This window comes from Fundulus heteroclitus, chromosome 7 (genome assembly GCF_011125445.2).
Source record: "Fundulus heteroclitus isolate FHET01 chromosome 7, MU-UCD_Fhet_4.1, whole genome shotgun sequence".
Lineage (NCBI taxonomy): Eukaryota > Metazoa > Chordata > Actinopteri > Cyprinodontiformes > Fundulidae > Fundulus > Fundulus heteroclitus.
The window spans coordinates 30,790,445-30,811,673 of NC_046367.1; the positions used below are offsets into that span (position 1 = coordinate 30,790,445).

General features: G+C 40.3%; 1 protein-coding gene across 1 annotated transcript; it reads left to right on the forward strand.

Annotated features, from left to right (window-relative positions):
• The first annotated feature begins 991 nt into the window (after window positions 1–991).
• LOC105931848 (matrix-remodeling-associated protein 5) lies at window positions 992–20,835 on the forward strand. Its single transcript, XM_036139479.1, is given in 12 exon segments — window positions 992–1,179; window positions 2,650–2,779; window positions 4,360–4,601; window positions 4,848–4,999; window positions 5,709–6,853; window positions 6,855–9,239; window positions 12,840–12,981; window positions 13,488–13,623; window positions 15,188–16,339; window positions 16,470–16,677; window positions 18,297–18,518; window positions 18,640–20,835. Coding segments are annotated over 12 exon segments (8,169 nt in total). The 3' UTR covers window positions 20,707–20,835.
• The last annotated feature ends 394 nt before the right edge of the window (window positions 20,836–21,229 follow it).

A 21,229-nucleotide genomic window follows, 5' to 3' on the forward strand; every position in this document is an offset into this window, starting at 1 on the left:
CCACATTTTTTAGACTGGGGAGAGAATAAACAATGTCAACAAACAATCACCATATATAAAATACTGTCTCCTGACTAGAGCTGTTTCCACCACACTCAGTGTTTCAAACATCACAATAACCATGAATTAATTATACATTATTTAAAAAGCGCCTGAACTTTTGTACAAATTATCATCCTCACTTGAGGAGTTTTGACATGTGTTGACAGGCAAAACAAGAGCTTATTTTTGGCTGACTGTAAGAGGTCCACTAAGGACATTTTCAAGGGCTTTGGATGAATCTGCATGGGAAAATATTGTGTTTAAAATATGCTGTCACGTGAGCATAATCACGTATTGCAATCACTCTAATGGCTAGTTTGATGTATTTAATTGTATTACTGTGGACATTTTTTATTTACTTTACATTTTTTTTTACATAGTTTGGTATAGCAAACAGGCTTAAATATGAGGCAACTGGACTTTCGCTCAGTTCTTTCTGAAACTCCTGAATAGGTGTTAGATTTAAGCTAGTTTGGTGTTGCGATGACCTGGATAACTGAGAATTTGCACAAGCATGTTTTGGTATACTTTTAGTCAGACTAATAAGTGCTGCACTTTACGTATATTTGAAGAAAAGTATAATTATAATCTGCTGTTTGTAATGAATAAATACTATTTGCATATTTTTGAAAATATTTTGGCAATCTGTGAAATTCACAATTTCTCATTTATTTTTCTATTTATTTTTACTTGGCCACATTTGAGATATCTTTGTTCTTCCTTAATAATGTGGGCTGACATTAGCTACAACACAGCTAACTGTAAACCTAAGGACATATTAAATCAGCATCAGCTTCTTGAATAAGCGTGTGCATAACAAACAGGGGGATTCCCATAGGGACTCCAGGTTATTGTGGTGCACTTCACTTGTCTGTCTGAATTAATCTTGACATCCTATTCCTTGTTGGCAGTGATAATCTGAGTTTAGTTTCTCTCCCTGTGGGTGAAGATGCATCAGACGGGGTCTGCACCAGTGGCGTTGCTGGCACTTCTGGTGCTCACACTCGAGGTGTCCAGGGGTCAGTCCTGCCCCAGAAGCTGTAACTGCTACCAGGCCAATGAAGTCCACTGCACCTTCCGTTCACTGCCTACTATCCCTCCTGGCCTGCCTGCGCATACGCGACGGATAAATTTAGGGTATGAGAACACACATACTTTTTTTTTTTTTTTTTTTTTTACATAGCTCCAAACAACACCAAATATCATCTTCAAGCAATTTACAGAACTGTCATAAAAAAATCACATAGAATCAAATTCATAGCGACATCACTTCAAATCAAGTTAATTATTGAAGTTCTGTACAACCATATGACCAGATTCTGATGCAATAACACAGTCTAATTCAATTCAAATTGCATTAAAATAAAACATAGTTTAGTGATCGCCTAACACATTCCAAGCTAAATAGTTCCTGTTTAGTTTGCGCTCCCTAAGACTTAGAATTATGTTTCATAATTTGAGTTAAATCAAGATCCCATATGCAAAAAAGTTTTGGACCAAAACTGATTCTTTCCATTGTTTGCTTGCACGTAAATAGACTTTCTTTATAAAAGTCAGTCTTGATATAAAGGTTCCATGCTTTCTCAATATTTCAAAGTTATTCTGCAACCTGGCTCATGTTTTAACTGGCTGATAACAACAGCCATGCCTTAAGAAATTTAGAAAAGATAGGACAAAAAGAATGCATGGAGTATTATGTGTGCATTTTTCATTTCATTTGAAAGCAATGCCTTACATAAATACTAGCAATTAATTTCATTTTTAGGAACTGAGGGACTTTGTCTTTCAACAGATCATCTACTGTTTTTCTTGAATAGTGTGTTGAGAATCATCTTGCTGCTGCTGGATACCATTTTCTATCTTAAAACTCATCATCTTTAGATTTGTATTCAAAGAAATGGGGACAAATGCAACCAGTCATCATCTTCTGGTTCTCCAAGTTTGGATAGCAGCAACATTTTGTTGTCAAGAAGACTCTGTATGCCGAACACAAGGAAATAGCATAATAATAAAAAAAAAACATGTTCTTACTCCAGCATACCTTCAGTATACTTTGGATCTGCGCCGAGGTGTCCTGACTCCCTACGAACACCCAGAATCCCCCAAAGAATTGCATCAGAATTGTTGTCCGAGGTTTTGGTTGCTGGTAGGGACTATATTGGCAATTTGGCTTCTGGGTAAGAGCAATTCAAGGCTCATGATGAAGCAATGGGACAGAAACTAACACAACTCTTCCAGATCAGGGAGATCAGGGCAGAGAGGCATATTCCTGATGGCCAAATCTTTGCTCTTTCGCCTCTTCTATGCTCAGAAAAGGAATCCAGAAAAAGCAACCAGAAGTGGCCCTCATTTGCAAGGTGGTGAATCTCTCTGAACAATAAACCTTGCCCTAAAAGTGGCAGTGTACAGAATAAAAATGACAAAAAAGAAGCCAAAGTGTGAAGGAAATGCTAAACAATTTCTAAGGGGTTTCTGAAATGCTTCAAACCCCCCCCCCCCCCAAAAAAAAATGGATTGATCAGAAGCTCTTTAAGATTACAAGAAAGTCTGCCCTCTATTAAAATGAATATGACTCAGTGTATCATTGCTGCCTTTTTGCTTTTGCAGATTTAATAGTATCAGCAGACTTCATGACAAGTCGCTGGTTGGGCTGAAGAGGGTGGAGCTTCTGATGCTGCACAGCAATGACCTCCAACATCTTCCCGGTGGTGTATTCAAAGATATGAAATCCCTCCAGGTAATCAGCAAGAAGAGCAGCAGGATACAATAACAAATGTTTGCTCTAAGCAGCAGCTAACACAATTCAATGAGCTCACATGTTGATAGTTTTTGAACACATCTTCCAGTGTAACGTCTAGCCAACTATCGGTAGCATTGTAACAGATGTCTACACAAGAACTGACTGAATTACCATCTCAGCAGCTAGAACTTAAAAAGTGATTTATTTTTTTTAAATTCCATACCAGGAATGACAATAATGGCAGTGTTTAAATTGGGTGACATGGCCGACTGCCCAGAACAGGAAAGCCTGTGGGTCACCATTAACACGCTCCCTCACAATAAAAACATTGGTTTTCCATCATTTGTCCTTAACAAGTTTAACGTTGCTTATTTTTAGTATGTAAGAGCTGTGAGAAAATGTGTCCAAACAGCATGGCTGGACAATGACACTGTATACAGGAGAAATGAAAGAGAGGGCACGCCCATTCATGTAAGAAGGGTGTTTTAAAGAAAGCTGAGCTTTGAGAAAATCTATTTGCACTCTACTAGTTTAAAGCCTGCATTGATCTCTGACTGTGACAGATGAGCAAGCTTAAACCGCTTGTCAGAAAAGATTTCAATTTACAACTTTGGTTAGGCAGGGATTATCAATACATAGCATGTTTGTCAAAATGCTTTAACAATCTAGATGCTTCCATTTCCCCTGTGTCAGCACATTTTTTCTGATTTCTGTAAAATTGATTCATAATTTAGGTGTCATCATTCCTTCCCATTTTAGTGACAGGAAACATACTGGACACTCCACTGGCAACCTTAGGCCAGCATTAGCTGTTCCCCGGGGAACTGATATTACACAGGCAATTGTACCCTTCATCTTCCAGGCATATGCTGATATATTTTCCTCCCTGGGATAATAGGATCCATATTTCCATGTGCTGACATCTTCACATGCTAAATCTGTCAGCAGCTGAAAGTCTTCCAGCTAAGTAGCTTTCCTGGAGGGAAGGGGAATATTATTATTATTATTATTGTTATTATTATTATTATTATTATTATTATTATTATTATTATTATTATTATTATTATTATTATTATTTATTTTATTTTATTTTATTTTTTTTTTTATTATCATCATTATAATACATTTGGTTTCATGAAAGCTTTTGGGTGAAATCTTCATATGTGCCTGGAATATTGATGGCTTTCTAACAGTTTTAGGTTCTGGATTAAAAGCTTAACTGTATATTTGAAATGATCTTCACCACCAGAGCTAGAATATCCTTTTAGCCAGCCCCGCTTTGGTCCTATACTCATAGCGTGAATATATTGTGTGCTCTAGGCAACTTCTTAGATTCAAATTGTAAAATGTTGAGCAGCAAGAAGTGTATTTTAAAATATTAATCATTTCCAAGAAAGAGTTGTTATTCCAATTCTCATCTTCATCCCCTCTCCCATTTGTTCTAAATTCAATTTCCAAGCATGCGTTACTGAAAGACTTATAATCCCTTGCATAAGACTTGGTTTTTCAATCAGCCTTGTTGTCTGTTCTTCTAATTTCTACTCCTCGCTTCCTCCCCCCCACTACCATCCTGGCAGATACTAAAGTTGAGCTATAACAAGCTGAGAGAGATCTCTTCATCTCTGACCTTCTCTGGCCTGAAATCACTGCTGCGCCTTTACTTGGATCACAACCTGCTCCAGCACATCCACCCCCGGGCTCTGCTCCAGCTGCCTAGCCTCAGGCTGCTCCGTCTGCAAGGCAACAGGCTGCATCAGCTGCACCCTCACGCTCTGTGCACGCTCTCCATATTAAATACGTATTACTTTTCTACAGTGAGGTAAGCTTTGACAACTAAAATGTATAAAAGTTGACAAACTTACTGGTGCTTGTGACAGTTACCCATCACATGCACGGCATACATTTGCATAATGCATACTGTTTGCACACATAAATCTCTCCTGTCATTCTTATGCAGGCTTATCAGAAAACAAAATGGAATCATATGCACAGACAATTAGTGATTATAAAGGTTAAACTTATTTGTTCTTTGAAAAACGATTGAGCCCATGTCTTTTACTTTTAGACATCTAGACCTTTCCAACAACAGTCTAACTACCCTGCATAAAGAGTGTGTTACCACAGCACCTCTGCTGGAGACTCTTGTCCTGCAGGCTAATCCCTGGAGCTGTGACTGTAGGATGAAGTGGTTTCTCTCGTGGAGTCTTGCTCATCCAGGTGACTGCCATGTCTACAAAAAAAAAGCTTCTCTTTCACACCATGCTTCAACTTATCTAAAGTTTTATGATAATGCTGCGTCTTTGAGTCCGATTGAGAAGACAAAATGTAGATTAGAAAATTAAAAGGGAAAATTGGGAAAGCAATCATAATTAGCTAAAAATGTGTGACCAATCCATTAGTTGTGGGTAAACCAGATTTTTGACAGATCTAATTTACACAGATGCCCTTGATCATCTTTTATGTCACACATGCATCCTCTTTTGCCTCTTTCTCTCATCTTTCCAGTCTGTCTTGTAGGTTTTATGAAGATGTGAAAGAAAGCTGAACCATGAAATGTGCGCCATTGATATGCCAGGCTTAACCTGCCATGACTAATACATGATGACAGCACTGATGTGTGGCAGCTGATATAAAGGCTAATGATTGTGCTGTGATTATAAAGTGATGCATTGTGATTTTCGAGACGAAACAACCACAGTAAATTAGCAAGAGACAAAAAGGGGTAATGAATGACTGAAATGAACTGGTGTGACTAATCAATGACCCTAATATAAAATAATACTTGTGCTAAATGCTAGAGCTTCAAATTTAATTGTATTTAAATCTATGACAACAAAGAAATCCATCTATGTGCGAGATTTGCTTAGATAATCTCTCTCTCTCTCTCTCTCTCTCTCTCTCTCTCTCTCTCTCTCTCTCTCATTAGGTTTATTACAGTGCCCTGGTGGTCCTCAGTGTCCAGTTTGTACATCACCCTCCTTTCTCCAGGGCCAGGGTTTGCTTGAGCAGACAGCTCTACCATGCACATCACCAATCATCAACTTCCCTGGGAAAGGAACACAATTGCAATCAGACACAATAGAAATCCAGCCAAGTGAGAACTTCAGAGAGCCTTTAGGCAATGTCTCTCTGGTTCTGTCTGACCAACAAGGGTACAGCGTCGATCTGAGCTGCAAGATAACTCACTCCACTGACTCCCCGGACGTTGTTCCTCCTCCAGATCTCTCCTGGAGTTCCTCCTCGCCTCTTCCACTTGCTTTGTCTCTCTCCCTTGACTGCCCTATAGTGGGACAAAACTACGAGAAACTTTGGAGGATTCTCGCTTACTACAGTGAAACCGCTGCTCGCCTTGAGAGGGAGATCATGCTAAGTAAAGCGCCGGCACTGGCCTACCGCTACAAGCAGACACCAGTAACAGATGGATATTATCACACTGGCGTCAAAGCCTCTGTTAAAGCCAAACCAGAATGGTTACTACAGTCAGCAATTAGCATTAGGCTTGACAGAGCACAGTCTAACATGCATAACGTTAAACTTGTGTACTCAACAAGAGTTTCTGCTCATCCTGACATAACTTTTAACCCCTCACTATCTTCCCCTGCTTCTCCCTCATGGGTAATGATTTTAAAAAATCATACTAACTCAGCAGTAGCAGCAGTAGCAGGCAAAAACATACATCTAATTTGTGATTTTCTTAGTTCTAGTAATCCCAGTGTGCTATGGATTCTCCCAGATGGATCTAAACTTAATACTTCTTCCAGCAGTGTAGATGGAAGACTCCAGGTGACAGCCTCAGGTCTACTTGTACAAAGAGCTCAGCTCGCTGACAGTGGGCTTTACTACTGTGTTGCCAGAGCTGGAAGAGATTTTGATGTTCTTCCATTACGTCTGGTGGTAAAAGACTCATCTGTTCCATATTCAAGTGAGCTAAGTGGACCTCCTATCACTGGAACCATTGGAGATGCTGTCACTCTGGCCTGTAAGCTGTCTGGTTCACCAGAACCTTTGGCAAATTGGATTTTGCCAAATGGAAATGTTGTATGGCAAGGATTAGCTGTATCAGGTGGATTGAATAGTGCATTCGAATGGTAGTCTCTCTCTACTTACAACCACTCAGAAGGATACAGGATATTACCGCTGCATTGCTGTCAACCAGTATGGCAGTGACACTATGTCCACACAGCTGTTATTAAAAGCACATCATATTTCTGCCCTTGAGACCCCATTTCCCAGAGGACCTCAATCAGCGGCTGGCAGGTCAACAAAGATACCAGCCCCCAGTTTTTGGCAGATTAATGAAGGATCGGGGGATGAAGAAGACGGCGAAGATCAGAAAACTTCCACCGATAAAAGGAGAAAGCCAACATCTCTTCAACAATTCCCAAACAGAAAATATCTAATTAAAAAGCCGCAAAGACACGGTCGAATAAGAGAGGGGCACGCGAGAAGGTTTGGAGAACTGACTGAGCAGAAGAAACACCGCTTTCAGAACAGACATAGATTAACCACTAAGAAAAACAGGATAGACCCTCAGAAATGGGCTGAACTCTTGGCAAAGATTCGCCAGAAGACTGCAAACAGCACCAACGGCCAAATCATTGCAGGAGGAAATCCAACAACTGAACCTATCTACGAAGGCAAAGATAAACAAATGAGAGAAAAGGGAAAGATTGATGGCACAAATAGAAGTGATGCTCAAGGCAAACAAAAGGAACCAGAGACCGAAGGATCTTCAGTTGACGATGCTAATGTAAAAGAAGAACAACCACAGCCCATTCAGCCTCCTTATGAAGCTACTCAGACAATAAAAGCAACTCAAACTATTCCAGAGACAGAAAATGTGATGGAGAGTCCCACAGACAAACATGTGGATTCAGAAATATACACAAAAACACAAACAGAGAAAGAAAGCAAACACACAGTAACACCAGTAAACCATGTGACAGAAAAAGAGCCCATCACACTTAATCCATTGTCAGGAACAAATGAAATAGTTATAGAATCAAGTGTGTTGCCTGAGCAAGGACTTAAAGTAAGCCCAGTAAGAACCAGGCTACAGAATCCTCAGCAGGGACTCTTTCCCAACATAATCCCAAACTCTCGGTCTCGAAGCCCCTGGATCACACGCAGGAAAATCGGACAACGGAGGCGAATTAACAGGCCGAGGATCCAGCCTGTACCCTCACTGCAACCTCACTTTGATCCGGTAAACCCGATGACCCAGAAATTGACATTCACCCCAGCTGCAGAGACAATCCCGATGTTGTTGACCATGTCAGCAGTGCCATCTACAGCTAGTATGCTCCTACCGAGACACTATGTTAGGACTGCTCCAAATAGTGTGACTCTGATGCCTCCATCACCCACTGTTTCAGACGCTCGCATTATTACCATTTCACATTTCGCATCACCCCCACTGAGACCTTCCCCTGCAACCCCACACACATACACAGACGCAATGATTCATTCAGGCAAGAAACAAATAACTGAGGAGCCTACTTTTAACAGCACACCAGCACCCACTCATTCCACTATTAACATTTCAGAGGCGCATGTGCCAGAAACCGATATTAGGGCATTTAAACAGGCTGCACAGCCTCACACAGCAACACAAACAACCCTAGGCAAACATGCTGAGAGATCCCCGAGCAAACACAGCGAGGAGTTGGAGACGAATGTGTTGGGCGAGTCCCAGTTTTCTATCACTCATTCTTTCACTGAGTCCTCAGTTCTCAGTGCATCTTCAACCACCACCAGTGCGGCAACAATCACAACTACTTCTTCAGCTGCTCCCAAGAGAGCTAGTTATTTTGGCAGCACTAAAAGTACACCAGCCTATACGACTAATGAAGACACTCTCCCCACAACAACCCCAGCTGCTATAATAAGTCCCACCATGTCTCCTTCAACTCCTATTATCATTCCAATATCCAGCACTCCCAGACAGATTTCAGCTTTTTCCACTTCAACGGCTTCTCCAAGCACCATGCCAACTTCGTCCTCTACTACATCTCCAACTTTGACCTCCACCACTACCTTCAGGCCAATAATTACAAGGATCAGTATCCCTTTGAATCCTCCCACCAGACACAGTAGTCCTCCAGTCTCAATAAATGCCATCCCTAAAACGTTTACCCCCTCTTTTAATACCACGTCAATCAGTACTAAACCCACAGTTCTAACTACTACAGAAAGTGCTATAGCCACTGCACCTCCAACTACCATAAAGGAATCTACAGTTAATATGCTTTTGTCTACTACCACCATAATGGAAGTGACAAGTACCAAAGCATTACCAAGAGACACAGAAGTAACTGGGCAGTTTGGCCACCCTGTTGATGGTCAAAACAAGAGCCAAACTCCTGTTGATTGGAAGAACCATGGAGCTAATATCATTCCGGATTCACATAGAAGCCGGTTTCATCTGCCTTCCTCGTCCCTTCCTGCTACTCCAAGGGTGAGTCTGTTTCACATAACATACAGTTTGTGAAAATTGTCATGTTTCAACTAGATACGTATTTGATTGGCATTTCATTTCACAGATCAGCATAGTAATGAAGTGGAAGTGAAATAATACAAGGTGGAAAACAGGTTTTCTTGGCGCAGGAAAACCTTTTGTTGTCCAGAAAATTCAAGCCTTCTGAATTTGACAACAGCCTCACTTGCTGTTTGGTCTGTACCTGCAGTCAGTAGTATGAGTACTAATTATAACCTCGTAAAAAAAAGTACAAATCGTTGCATAACTGAAGTTTATCATTCATGTTAATGGCTTAATATTATTTTTTGCCATATGAGGATCATAGCTAGTTAAAAGTTGACTGCAGGTATAAGTCGGGCTAAAAGCCCTTTATATTGTTAATATTATATAGCTAAAACAGTGTGTTGATGTTGAAACATTCTAGTTGTTAAAGACCATTGTTATGTTATAAATTAACCCATATTTATTAATTAAAAAAGGGATGCTGGGTAATGCACTTAATGCATTCAAACAGTAAAAGAGAAATGTTGGGGGCGGGGAGGGGAGGTGGCAAGTAAGTAAGACCTCTTACCTGCTCCCTTAATTTAGGAGTCACCATCAAGTCATTACAACCTGCACATTGACTTGGCAGAGTTTTTACACCGGATGCCCTTCCTGACAGAACCGGGATTCGATTTCCGGTCGATACGCCTGAAGAAAATTTGCTGCAACCATTTGTCTTAAAAGATCACCTAATCAATAAAATCCACCTGTGGATAATGTTTGTTAAAGAATGTTAGGGAACAAACATTATCACAAAATGAAAAATAAAAAGCTCACCACACATTTCAGAGACAATGTCGAGAAGTTTAAAGCAGCGTTAGATTACAAATCAATATGCTCTGAACATCTCACAGACCTATGTTCAACCCATCATCCAAAAATAAAAAGGGTTCGGCGCATCTGCAAAACTACCCAGACATAGTCCTTCACCATTTCATGCAAGCCAAGCCGGAAAAACTTCCCACAGATCTGAGACCCTTCTAAGCCACAGGGTTTATGTTAACTCTGTAGGGGCTGCAGAGGTCTGCATTATTCTCCAAATAATGATCAAGGACTTATGACTAGCTGTGTAAACCAGTTTGAGACATGTGCCATTGACTTGCCTCTGTAATTGCAGCCAAAAGGAGTTGTACAAATTATAGTTTTTGTTGGTTCTTTAAATTATTCCAAATGTTCCACATTTGTTGTTGCTACATTATTGAGTTTTTCATTTGATTAATAATTCTTTAAATGCATATTGAAATAAAATATGCAATTTTATGTGAAGCACAAATTAAGATTATTTTAAAGGATACAGTTTGGCCTAGAGAATAATAAATATACAAAATTACATGCAAAACTGTGAAACCCATGGGGGCAAAAGCTTATCTGGATTGCACAAAGAAAATTTGTCTGGCAGTCATGATGTTCATGACTATTCGCTTCTTTCAAGGATTTTCTTTTAATCTCATGCTAAGATCTAAAGAGGAAAAACACATGGTAAAAAATTTGTAAGGGATAAAATAATAATTTAAGAGCTTGGTCTTATGCTATTTAAGATACTTCATCCTTAATGAATATCCAGAAGTCTGAAAGAGTTTGTTTTAGTTTGATTGATGGCAAAGAAATTGAAATGAAAATACTGACTATATTACTGGTTGTGCCCAGATATTGATTTTACATATGATGTAATAAAGAGAGTTTTCAGTGTTATAACAATGTGTATGTAGTATGATATTACTACCTGCTTAGCAGTACAAAACCTAATCAATTTATTGTTATCTGTATTCACTCTGGACCTCTTGCTATTTGTTGTTGCCAGTCACATGCACAGACATTTTTGGAGGCAGGTGCTGAAGCCAAATAACGGGGCCCCATCAGCTATTTTATACATAAATTAAAGTAAAAAACAGTAGGATATATTTAACTTAAATATTTCTTTAGTTAACACAATGAATACATATCTCATCTAATAGGGTAACTCAATATTTTGTATGTTGCTCTTCATCATAGATCATTATATTTAGCTTTCTACATGCATAAGTTTGTAATGTTAGTTACCAAGTAAAACCTGCTTGCATGAAAACAACTCCTTTACTAGAGGCGACTTTTCCTACACAGTTTTGGCCTGGATGCTGTAATTACAAAATATTGTATATTTATTTCTGTTTTCAACACATTATTGTGAGAGGTACTGGTACAAAATGTTTGTGGTCATGCTTTTTCCCTCCCTTCGGGGGAAATACTTGAGATTTTAAGTGAAACGAAACAAGTAAACTGGTCCAATTTGTAGAACATTAAAAGTGCCTGTAAATTATCTACCTGCTGGTGTGTCTGCTCTAGCTGCCTGTGCCACTTCCCCTCTCTCTTTTCAATAAATCTTACAAATGTCAGTAAACAGCTAGACAAGGCTAGGAAATCACAAATTTCATCAGTACAAAGCGTGTATGCTATGCGTTATGCACAGATGCTCTTTGTAACACGAGGCAAGTGTTTTCAGCTGGTGTGATACCAAAGTGTCTCTCCCTGTCCCTTTTTTAAAGTAAATGTCAGGCCAGAGGCCAAATAATATTTTCAGCAGCGCTATAACGTTAAATATAGTGTTTAATTTTGCACCGAACAACATCAGGAATTCTAGGCCCTACCTGTGTGTCTGATAACTGCCTGTCAACAGGCAAGTGCTCTATTGTAAGTGTGGTCACTTTTCATTCTCTTATTACTGTCAAGTAAATGCAGCTGAAATCTGAATTTTTTTGTCCTTTTTTATATGTCTAAAAAAACATTTTTACTCAATACTACTTTTGGCACCTTCTCCTGACTATTGACTGACTATTGACTATTGAGCTGATGTGACAAGTGAATTTCTCCAATGTGAGATCAATAAAGACTATCTTATCATATAACAGCCTTTGTAAAGTTGAAGTTGTCTTGGACAAAAGCGCCCACTTATTTAAAATGTTTTGATTGCTGTGCAACCTTAAAATCTAAATAAATTCAGGCTGCCTGTAGAACATCCAGTTATAAGGGAGTCACCAGTAAATGATCATATGCTACACATGTAAATCAATAAATCAGCATTGCACAGTTAACTACGTGCGTATACTGATCCTTCAGCCTCAAAAGTAGCAATTATAATTCAGAATTTAACCACTACCTGCTTTCTTATCCATGCATTAATTATGTGGATTTGTCTGCATCTATGAATTTATGTTATTGGTGTGATAGTTTGTGGATTAATGCCTTTCTGTCATACCTTACTGACAAAGATATTAAAACTGTGGTATATGGCTATCCCTAATGTTTTTCTGATCTTAGCTTAAGAAAACAGATTGGTGTATTTTTTATTTAAAGACATTTCCTTTCTGCTTTTTGCTTTGAAAAGATTCAAAGATTCTTTTTTTGTCACCATGCTTTACAATGGTGCATTTTCTTTGTTGTATAACAGCAATTTAGGATTGTTTTCTATTTGTAAACACACACAAGACCCATGTGATTCTAGTGAACTGTTATGAGTGCTTTATTTAGCACATTTATTTGTTTTCATTGTCCACACCATAGGCTCCAATTGCAAGATCCAGACCAAGGATTGCAGACCCTCACACCCGAACTGTGTCAGTACCGGCAGAGAGCACAGCAAGGCTGGCTTGTGAAGCACAAGGAGAGCCAAAACCTTCGATCACATGGACTAAGGTTGCTACAGGTACATACTTAACAGAAGACATGGATGCAAGCATGGATGTGCTCCACACCACAGACTTTTTCCTGCAGAAGTTTTGAAATCAGAGACCAGGCTTGTCATGGAATTCCATTAATATATAGAAAGCCATAAAATCTCAGAATTTCATTCTTTGATAGAAATTTTTCAATTCACTTAAACCTGCAACACGTTTTAGTGCAGCAGAGTAAATATGGACTTATTTTACTGTGATATAAAAATGCCATTTACACCTAACATTATACACTGGCAAGCACATAATAGGCTTTTCTCTAGCTTGCCTTGTGGGAAAAATACTGAAAGCAAGTAATGGAACATTTTCTGCACTGCATCACTGACTTCACTTCAAGCTGTGCCATTCAGTGTGCCCATATTTCTCCTTTCTCACTCTGGAACTTTTTCCAAATTTGTCTCTGTACTCCTCACCCCTGTCTTCTCATTACTGTTTTCGCTTTCTGCCTTACTGCCTCACTACTTTGACTTTCTCCCAGGAGCGGTGATGTCAATCCACTCCAGGGCTCAGCGTTTTGGGGTCTTGCCAAACGGCACCCTTGTTATCCAGAATGTACAGGTGCAGGACAGGGGAACATATATCTGCAGTGCAAGCAGTTTCCTGGGCCGTGACAGGTGGGGATGCCGATTTTAGAAATGAATGTTGATGAGCTTGTCTGGATAGTTTCTGATTTGGTCTGGATGACCACAACATACATTATAATCGAAAAAAAAAAAAGCAACAGAAAAAATACACTTTTTATACAGTGATTGCAACAATGTTTAAAGCCCCTTAAACCTGACTTGTCATGTTACATCAACTTCTTCATTGTATTATATTGAGATTCTATGTGATAGACCAACATAAAGTAATAAATAATTTTGAAGTGGAAGGGGAATTATGATTTTAAACCTTATTTATTTAAATATATAACAATGGTGTGGCTTTGTGCCCTGCAATAGTCTGGCGACCTGTCCAGGGTGTACCCAGCCTCTCGCCCATTGACAGCTGGAGACAGGCACCAGCACCCCTCGTGACCCAAACAGGGATAGACAAGTTAGAAGATGGATGAATGGATGGTGTGGCTTTGCACATTTGCATTTAACTCCATTTACTCTGACAACACTAAATAATGGGGGAGTGGTGGCCCAGTGGTTATAGCAGGGTGCTTGCATCCTGGGAAGACTGTAAATTTCTCAGTTTGAATCCCACAGACTGCACTTTGGGTCCTTGACCAAGACCCTTAGCGCTAGAATGCTTCCCGGGTGCCACACAGTGGCAGCCCACTGCTCCCTGAGGGATAGGTTAAATGCAGATGACAAATTTTATTAGAATGTAAAACGTCACTGAGACAATAAAACATTATTTTTTGGAAACTCCACTGGTACCAATTACCTTCCGATGTCACTTAACTAAAAAAATTAGAGCTAGTCTACATGTTATTTATTTTTATTATAAATACAACTGTTCTGTGATGAGGTTTGTTACAATAGTGAACAAATAGTAAGACCAATGAACTCACCATAAATATTTTTTAAAAGGATTGTCAAGAAAAAAGTCACTTTTAAACGTATTCCATAAGAACTCTTATATTCCTCCATATCCATGAAGAAAATCAAGAAATAGATCAATTTGAGAATTTGTAGCATGGATTAACTATAGCTTTTTACAGATCATCTCTATCTAATTCGACTGAGCTTGAACTACTTTGCAAAGAAGAACTAGCAAAATGTCCAGTGCCTAAAAGCCTGTAAAAATGTACCCCGAAATACTAGGTCGTTGTAGAAAGTATTAACTCAAATGGGCTGAAAACAAAAGCATGCCACACTTTTCAGACTTTTATTTAAAAATATTTTTTTAAGCATCCATCACCTTTCACTTCACAACTTTGCACTACCTTGTGTTAGTCTAACTCAAAAATCCTAATAAAATACATTGAACTTTGTGGTTGTAAGGTGAAAAAATGTGAAAATGTTCAAGAGGGTGGAATAAACCATATCCATGTCGTTACTGCAAATCAGAAACAGACTTATATTTTCCAAGCAGACAAATGCAAAATCTACCTATATGTGATCTAAATTATTTTGTTGTTGTTCTTCACTGACTCAACTACTCTTTGCGTGTCTTTATATACGTCCCCGGTTCATTGTATGGACCTTTACATATGTTTGCCGATTTTAAGCTGCTTCTTTCTAACAGGTTGATCACCTCCCTAGAAGTTTGGACTCGGCCTCCTCATATGCAGCCGATGACGTACAGGGAAGTCACTGTTTCTCAGGGTGGACAGGTTCAGCTGGAGTGCCAAGCAGACGGTGTTCCAGCCCCTCTGCTCTCCTGGGTCCTGCCTAATCGTTCCACCTTCACCTCGTCTAGCCCCTTTTCTAATCGAATCAGGGTGGACAAAAATGGAACCCTTAACATCTTGGTAGCGTTACCCACTGACCGAGGATTGTATCGCTGTGTGGCGTCCAACTCAGCTGGAGCAGCCAGCGCCTCGGTGCGTCTCTATGTGTCCTCACTGCCGCCGGCTATTCAGCAACCCAGGGAGGAGCACCTTGTTTTAGCTGTAGGTTTGCCTCTTTATGCTCACTGCTCTGCCCGAGGGTCCCCAAAGCTAACTCTGCGTTGGCGAATTCCTGATGGGACGCTTGTTCGCCCATCCCAGTTTCTTCATGGAAACCTCTTTGTCTTGCCCAATGGGACGCTGCATATCCGCAGCGCTGGGTCAAAGGACGCGGGAAGTTATGAGTGCACTGCCAGTAATGCAGTAGGGACCTCTAAGAGGACAGTGAGCGTAGAAGTTCAAGATGGGGAGGCAAAAGACAAAAAGACTTCTAATTCTTCGTCTCTCAACAAAGCCAGCTCATCGGTAATCCCTGGCCAACCCTCGGATGCATTCAGTCTGACTAAACTCTCTCCTGTAAATCCCTCTGACAGATCCCGGAGCTTGTCGATCAGCCCAAGCCCTTTTAACTCTTCCTCTAACTCAGCTCCAAAAATCAATAAAACAGTAAAAGCCTACCCATCGCACTTTGCCAACATCAAAAAGGCAGATCCCTTTTCTGTTTTCTCACCTTCCACAGTGCCAACAAATACCACCAAAGTAGCACCCAGTGTAAACAACACAAGAGTAACTTCTTCTTCTTTCCCTGATGGAAGAAAAAACCCATCTGTTTTGCACCCCCAGCCTGTCTCCCCCTTCACCAAAGCCCGTATTGTTTCCACATCACCCTCCACCTCTACTGTTAACTATGGGGCGACTTTAAATCTTTACTGCTCTGTGACTGGACACCCCGCCCCAACCATTATATGGAGGACCCCCACCAAGAAGCTAGTGGACATGAACTACAGGTACAGTCGGCCAGTGTGTAAGAACATTTTGTTCATTCTTTTAATAAAGTGTGTTACTGATGTATCTAATTTAACTTTATGACCTTTTCTAATCTTTGTCTGGATGACTTTGTTTCTGTTTGACATTAAGTTTTGACCGACGTCTAAAGGTGCATCCTAACGGCACGTTGTCAGTCCAGGCGGTGACGGAGAAGGACAGCGGAGACTACCTGTGTATTGCACGCAACAAGGTTTCTGATGATTATCGCATTCTGCGCGTGTCTGTGGCCACTCAGCCTCCCAAGATTGAGCCACAACAGCCGGTCAATCACATGGTGTCATTTGGGAAACCACTAAAGGTAAAATTAAAGCCAGTTTCCCTTTATCTACCTACCTACTCAAAGCATTGTCATTTTTTACTAGGATGGCCTTCATTGTGGCTGTGTGTTTGACTTTTGGAACCATTCTCAGTTATTGCAGCTCTTCATAATAAATCTCCACCGAAAGAATTACTCCATGAACAATTAATATTTAAAAAAACTATTCATAATAGTACCCAAAATAGTTTTTATAATCACACAAGAATCAAAAGGGATGCATCTAAAGACCTGTTTACACCAGCTCAGCAACAACAAACTATACAGTAGTTCTGTAAATTGCTAGACATTAAGGAGGAGTTTTGCCCTCTCAAATATACATTTGCATTGCACTAAAGATGTAAACCAGAAAGGTTTTAGAAAAAAAAAAACATTTTGATTTAAATAAAAATGATTAAATAATAGGTTTACTAAAACCATAGCTTCTCCTTTTTCTAAGATGTGTGGTCCATGGTAGTTTGCAACTTCTACTTCACGCTCATCACAGCCATGTGTTACATCTACTTCTGACAGATTTATGCTTTTCCTGGTTAATTAACTCCAAACCAGTGGAAACATGTCTAATTCGCATTTTCTTTTTTGCAATATTTTAAAAATTTGCTAGAAATGTGCATAACAATTGGATGGAAACATATCTATTGACATGGAAATATAAGCTGCTGTTTTTAATCCATAGATCTTACAGAAATACATAACCCAAGAATTTTAAATATAAAAACAGGATCAAGATCAATGTTGCATCCCATTCATCTCAAATGTTCGTTGATCTCAGAATGTTGCGACACCGAATTCAAGCACATTCTTCATGTAAGCACTGATGGAATGGATTTAATGAGATATAAGCTAACAGAATTAAAAAATATACAGTTTGCTACTGTAGCCATCACTGGCTTTCAAACACACAGCAGCTTTAATGACTTTATGGTAAGGATTAATGGAACATCTGTGTTTAAAAAAAAAAAAAAAATGAACACAGTGTGCGTTTCAGACAGGTTTTTTTGACTTGTAAACTCAAAATTCTGACTTCCAAGAGATAATGAAATGCATCATTTTGTTTACATGCAATTGAGTATTTATGATGCTTCCATTTGTGTCACTAATGTAAGTGGTTGTTATCTATTTTGAATAATAAATACAAGTGTGTGTCTCAGTATTAAAGGGCATTTTTACACTGAACGGTAATCATTCTTTAGGTGTAAGAATATTTCTGTCAAAAAGAAGCATAATTCTCTTGGTGAAAATGGTGCTAAATCCCAAGATTTTCATTTTTAAAGATGTAAAAACCAGGCAAGTTACATAATTGGCTTATGTGAATCACAAACAGCTGCCTTAAGGGAACAGCGATGCACGCATTAATACTTAAAATGCTCTGTGAAAAATAATGTCAAGTTGAACACAAAAAAAATTATATTGTTATGAAAAGTGTTGCCCTATTTTTCATTTATGTTAATCAAATTAAACTGATTAGATGAGTTGTCTTTATTTCATATGTATGTGGAAGTAAACCGAAAACATTACCAGAGTTATTTAGTATGAAGAGTTACTTCATCCAAACAAAAAATGTGAAAAATGACCTTAAATTAAATATGGATCCTGTACAGGTAGACTGCCAGGCATCTGGATTGCCTCATCCTGCTGTGCGCTGGACCTTACCAAATGGAACCACCGTGAACAGTGTGCTGTTTGAGGAGGACAGAAGGGGTCAAAGACGGCAACTTACAGTTTTTAACAACGGGACCTTACTGGTTCCAGCAGTCGGTGTGGGAGAAGAAGGAGAGTACATGTGCTTCGCTGACAACCTGGCAGGACAAGATACCATGAAGGTATCAAACTCTGTTACCTGATTTCTTTTAAATACTATTCTGCTTAGATAAATGCAATTGTAAAACATAATGTTTTACACAGGAAAAACAGTTCATTCTATGCTATTGTTTATATTTTCAGGTCGTAGTAAAGGCCGTGAGGACGACTCCACCAAGTTTCACCGACGACAGAAGCCACCGTTACATCAAAGTGCGGCAGGGAGAAACGGCCACAATTCCCTGCCGGCCCACGGGAGATCCCGCCCCGACGGTTACGTGGTTTTCCCCAGCGCTCCTTGTTATACCACAGAGTTTGGGATCTGGCCTTTATTCTGAACGCGTTGTGGTAGTTTCAGATGGAATCTTGGAAGTGCGTTCGGCCCAAAGGATTGACTCGGGAAATTACACCTGTCGAGCAAGCAACACGGCTGGTGTACGGAGCATGGTGGTGAGCTTGGAAGTAGAGACTTCTAGCCATAGAATCACGGGACAGGTGGAGAAAGGACATGGGTGGAATGCAAAAAACCCTGAAAACAGTCATGGCGTAGTTACGGCAAGAAATAATAAGTTTGGATCTAATGTTGTGATTACAAGCAAGATCAGAAGCAATAACAGCAATGGTGAAAACAATAGAATAAGAAACATTGTTCCAAACACTAATGTCAACTCAGTAGTCAGTGGCTCCAATCCTACTCTAAGAAGTTATAGTCAACATGGATTTAAAAGTCCTGTGCAAGGATTTACAACAGAGCAGGGTAATGTTGGGATAAGGTTTGGGGCAAATGAGGCACAGAACACAGGGATCAAGATGGACAGTACTGAATTAAATAGAGACACACCTAGCATTCAGAGTAGAAGTGGTAATTTAGATCACAGCCAAAGCGCAGGAAGAGGAGAAAGCACTGACAGAAATCCTGAGACGAATAACAATGAAGTCACTGCAGTTAAGAAAAGTAATGACGCTAATACCAGCAGAGACAACAACCGGGTGACTGTTATTTCAACACACGGCCAAAGCCTCAATGGTAGTTATTCAGGTAATGGAGCTGGTACAAGCACACTAAGAGGACATGCTTTCAGCAGGGACAGTCATTTAGGTGGGAACACTGATAACAGAGGGAACAGTGTTTCTTCAAGTGGTAATTCAGACGCAACTCTCGGCGGGGGGAAAATATCAAAGCAGAGAGCAGTTAAAGGCCAGACTGTCATTTTGCCATGCCCATACCAAGGTTACCCACCACTTCGTTTGGCCTGGCTTTTGCCTGGAAACGGCATGCTGCCAGCCCCTTACTATGGCAGCCGACTCACCGTGCACCGGAACGGCTCGTTGGAGCTTCGTGATGTACGGTTGAGTGACGGCGGGACTTTGATGTGCTTAGTAAAAACTGAAAGAGGTGACGCTTTAATGCGGGTCCAGCTCGAAGTTTCAGAACCATGGGTGGATGTGACGTCCCAAAAAGGTGGAGAGGAGGAAAATCTGTCTCGGACAGGAGGTTTAAACGCAACTCAGTCTTTACTCTCAAGGGCCGCGTCGACTCTGAAGCATTCGCAAAGGGGCCCCGGTATGCCAGACACGCCTCACTCTGTCAACTCTCCCCCGTCCTCTGGCTCAGTCTCCAAAACCACGGTAAACACCAGAACAACCCCTCCAGTGAGCACCATCAATGGAGAGACGCTCCGACTGCATTGTCCTGCCTCTCAAACCCGGAGCACTGTTTCCTGGACAACGCCTGGTGGCCAGATGCTATCCAGGGGCGACCGTGGTGACCTGGGCCGTTACCTGGTGCAGGAAGATGGAACACTGATAATCCGACAGGTGTCTGTGTTTGATCGAGGCAGCTACACCTGTAGGCTCTACAGTCCTGTCTCTTCCACAGTCTCAGTCATCACAGTTCCTGTCATCGTCATCGCTTACCCTCCACGCATCACAACGGGCCCCTCTCCCTTGACTTACACCACAAGGGGTGTTGCTGTGGAGCTGCCGTGCCTGACCATAGGTGCCCCGCGGGCCACAGTTACTTGGGAAACGCCGGACCTGACAAAGTTGAATGTGATGGATCAGCCTCGTATTTATGGCAACCTTTACCTGAGTCCTCATGGTTCTTTGGTGATACAGAACCCGACTCATAGGGACACGGGTTTCTACAGATGCATTGCCAAAAACGTAATAGGAGTGGACAGCAAGGCAACCTACCTGCACGTTATGTAACAGGATAAAGCAACGATACACACACACCTGTCAGCCTTGAACTGGAGAAACAAAGACTTTTAATAGAATTATTGTTTCCGTCGTGCCCAAAGGAGCTGCAATGCCCTGTTGCTGACATATTTCTGAAAACCAACAACAAACAATTTTCTTCATATATTATTATGCACATCACAAAATGTTTCATACCAAAACCTGATGCATTTATTGCAGATAAAATGTCTGCATGATCATGCATTTTGTGGTAAAGGAAGAGTGTCCAGTTCCAGTCACTGAGTGCCAACAGTCTCCATGTTTTATATGAATTGTCTGTTTTATACTCTAAAACAGCTAATTCACATAGCTGAATTACCATCTCAGAATGTCGTCAAGTTCTCCAAAGCTCCTGTGTTGATTGTCCCATTTATCTCAAATGTATCTAACCAGTGACACATCAAAAGGCTACTGAACGCCAGCCCCAAATAATTAAGATTAAACACCACTCTAATGTCCCTACGGGGTTTTTCTTTTTTGTTATACAAGCTTT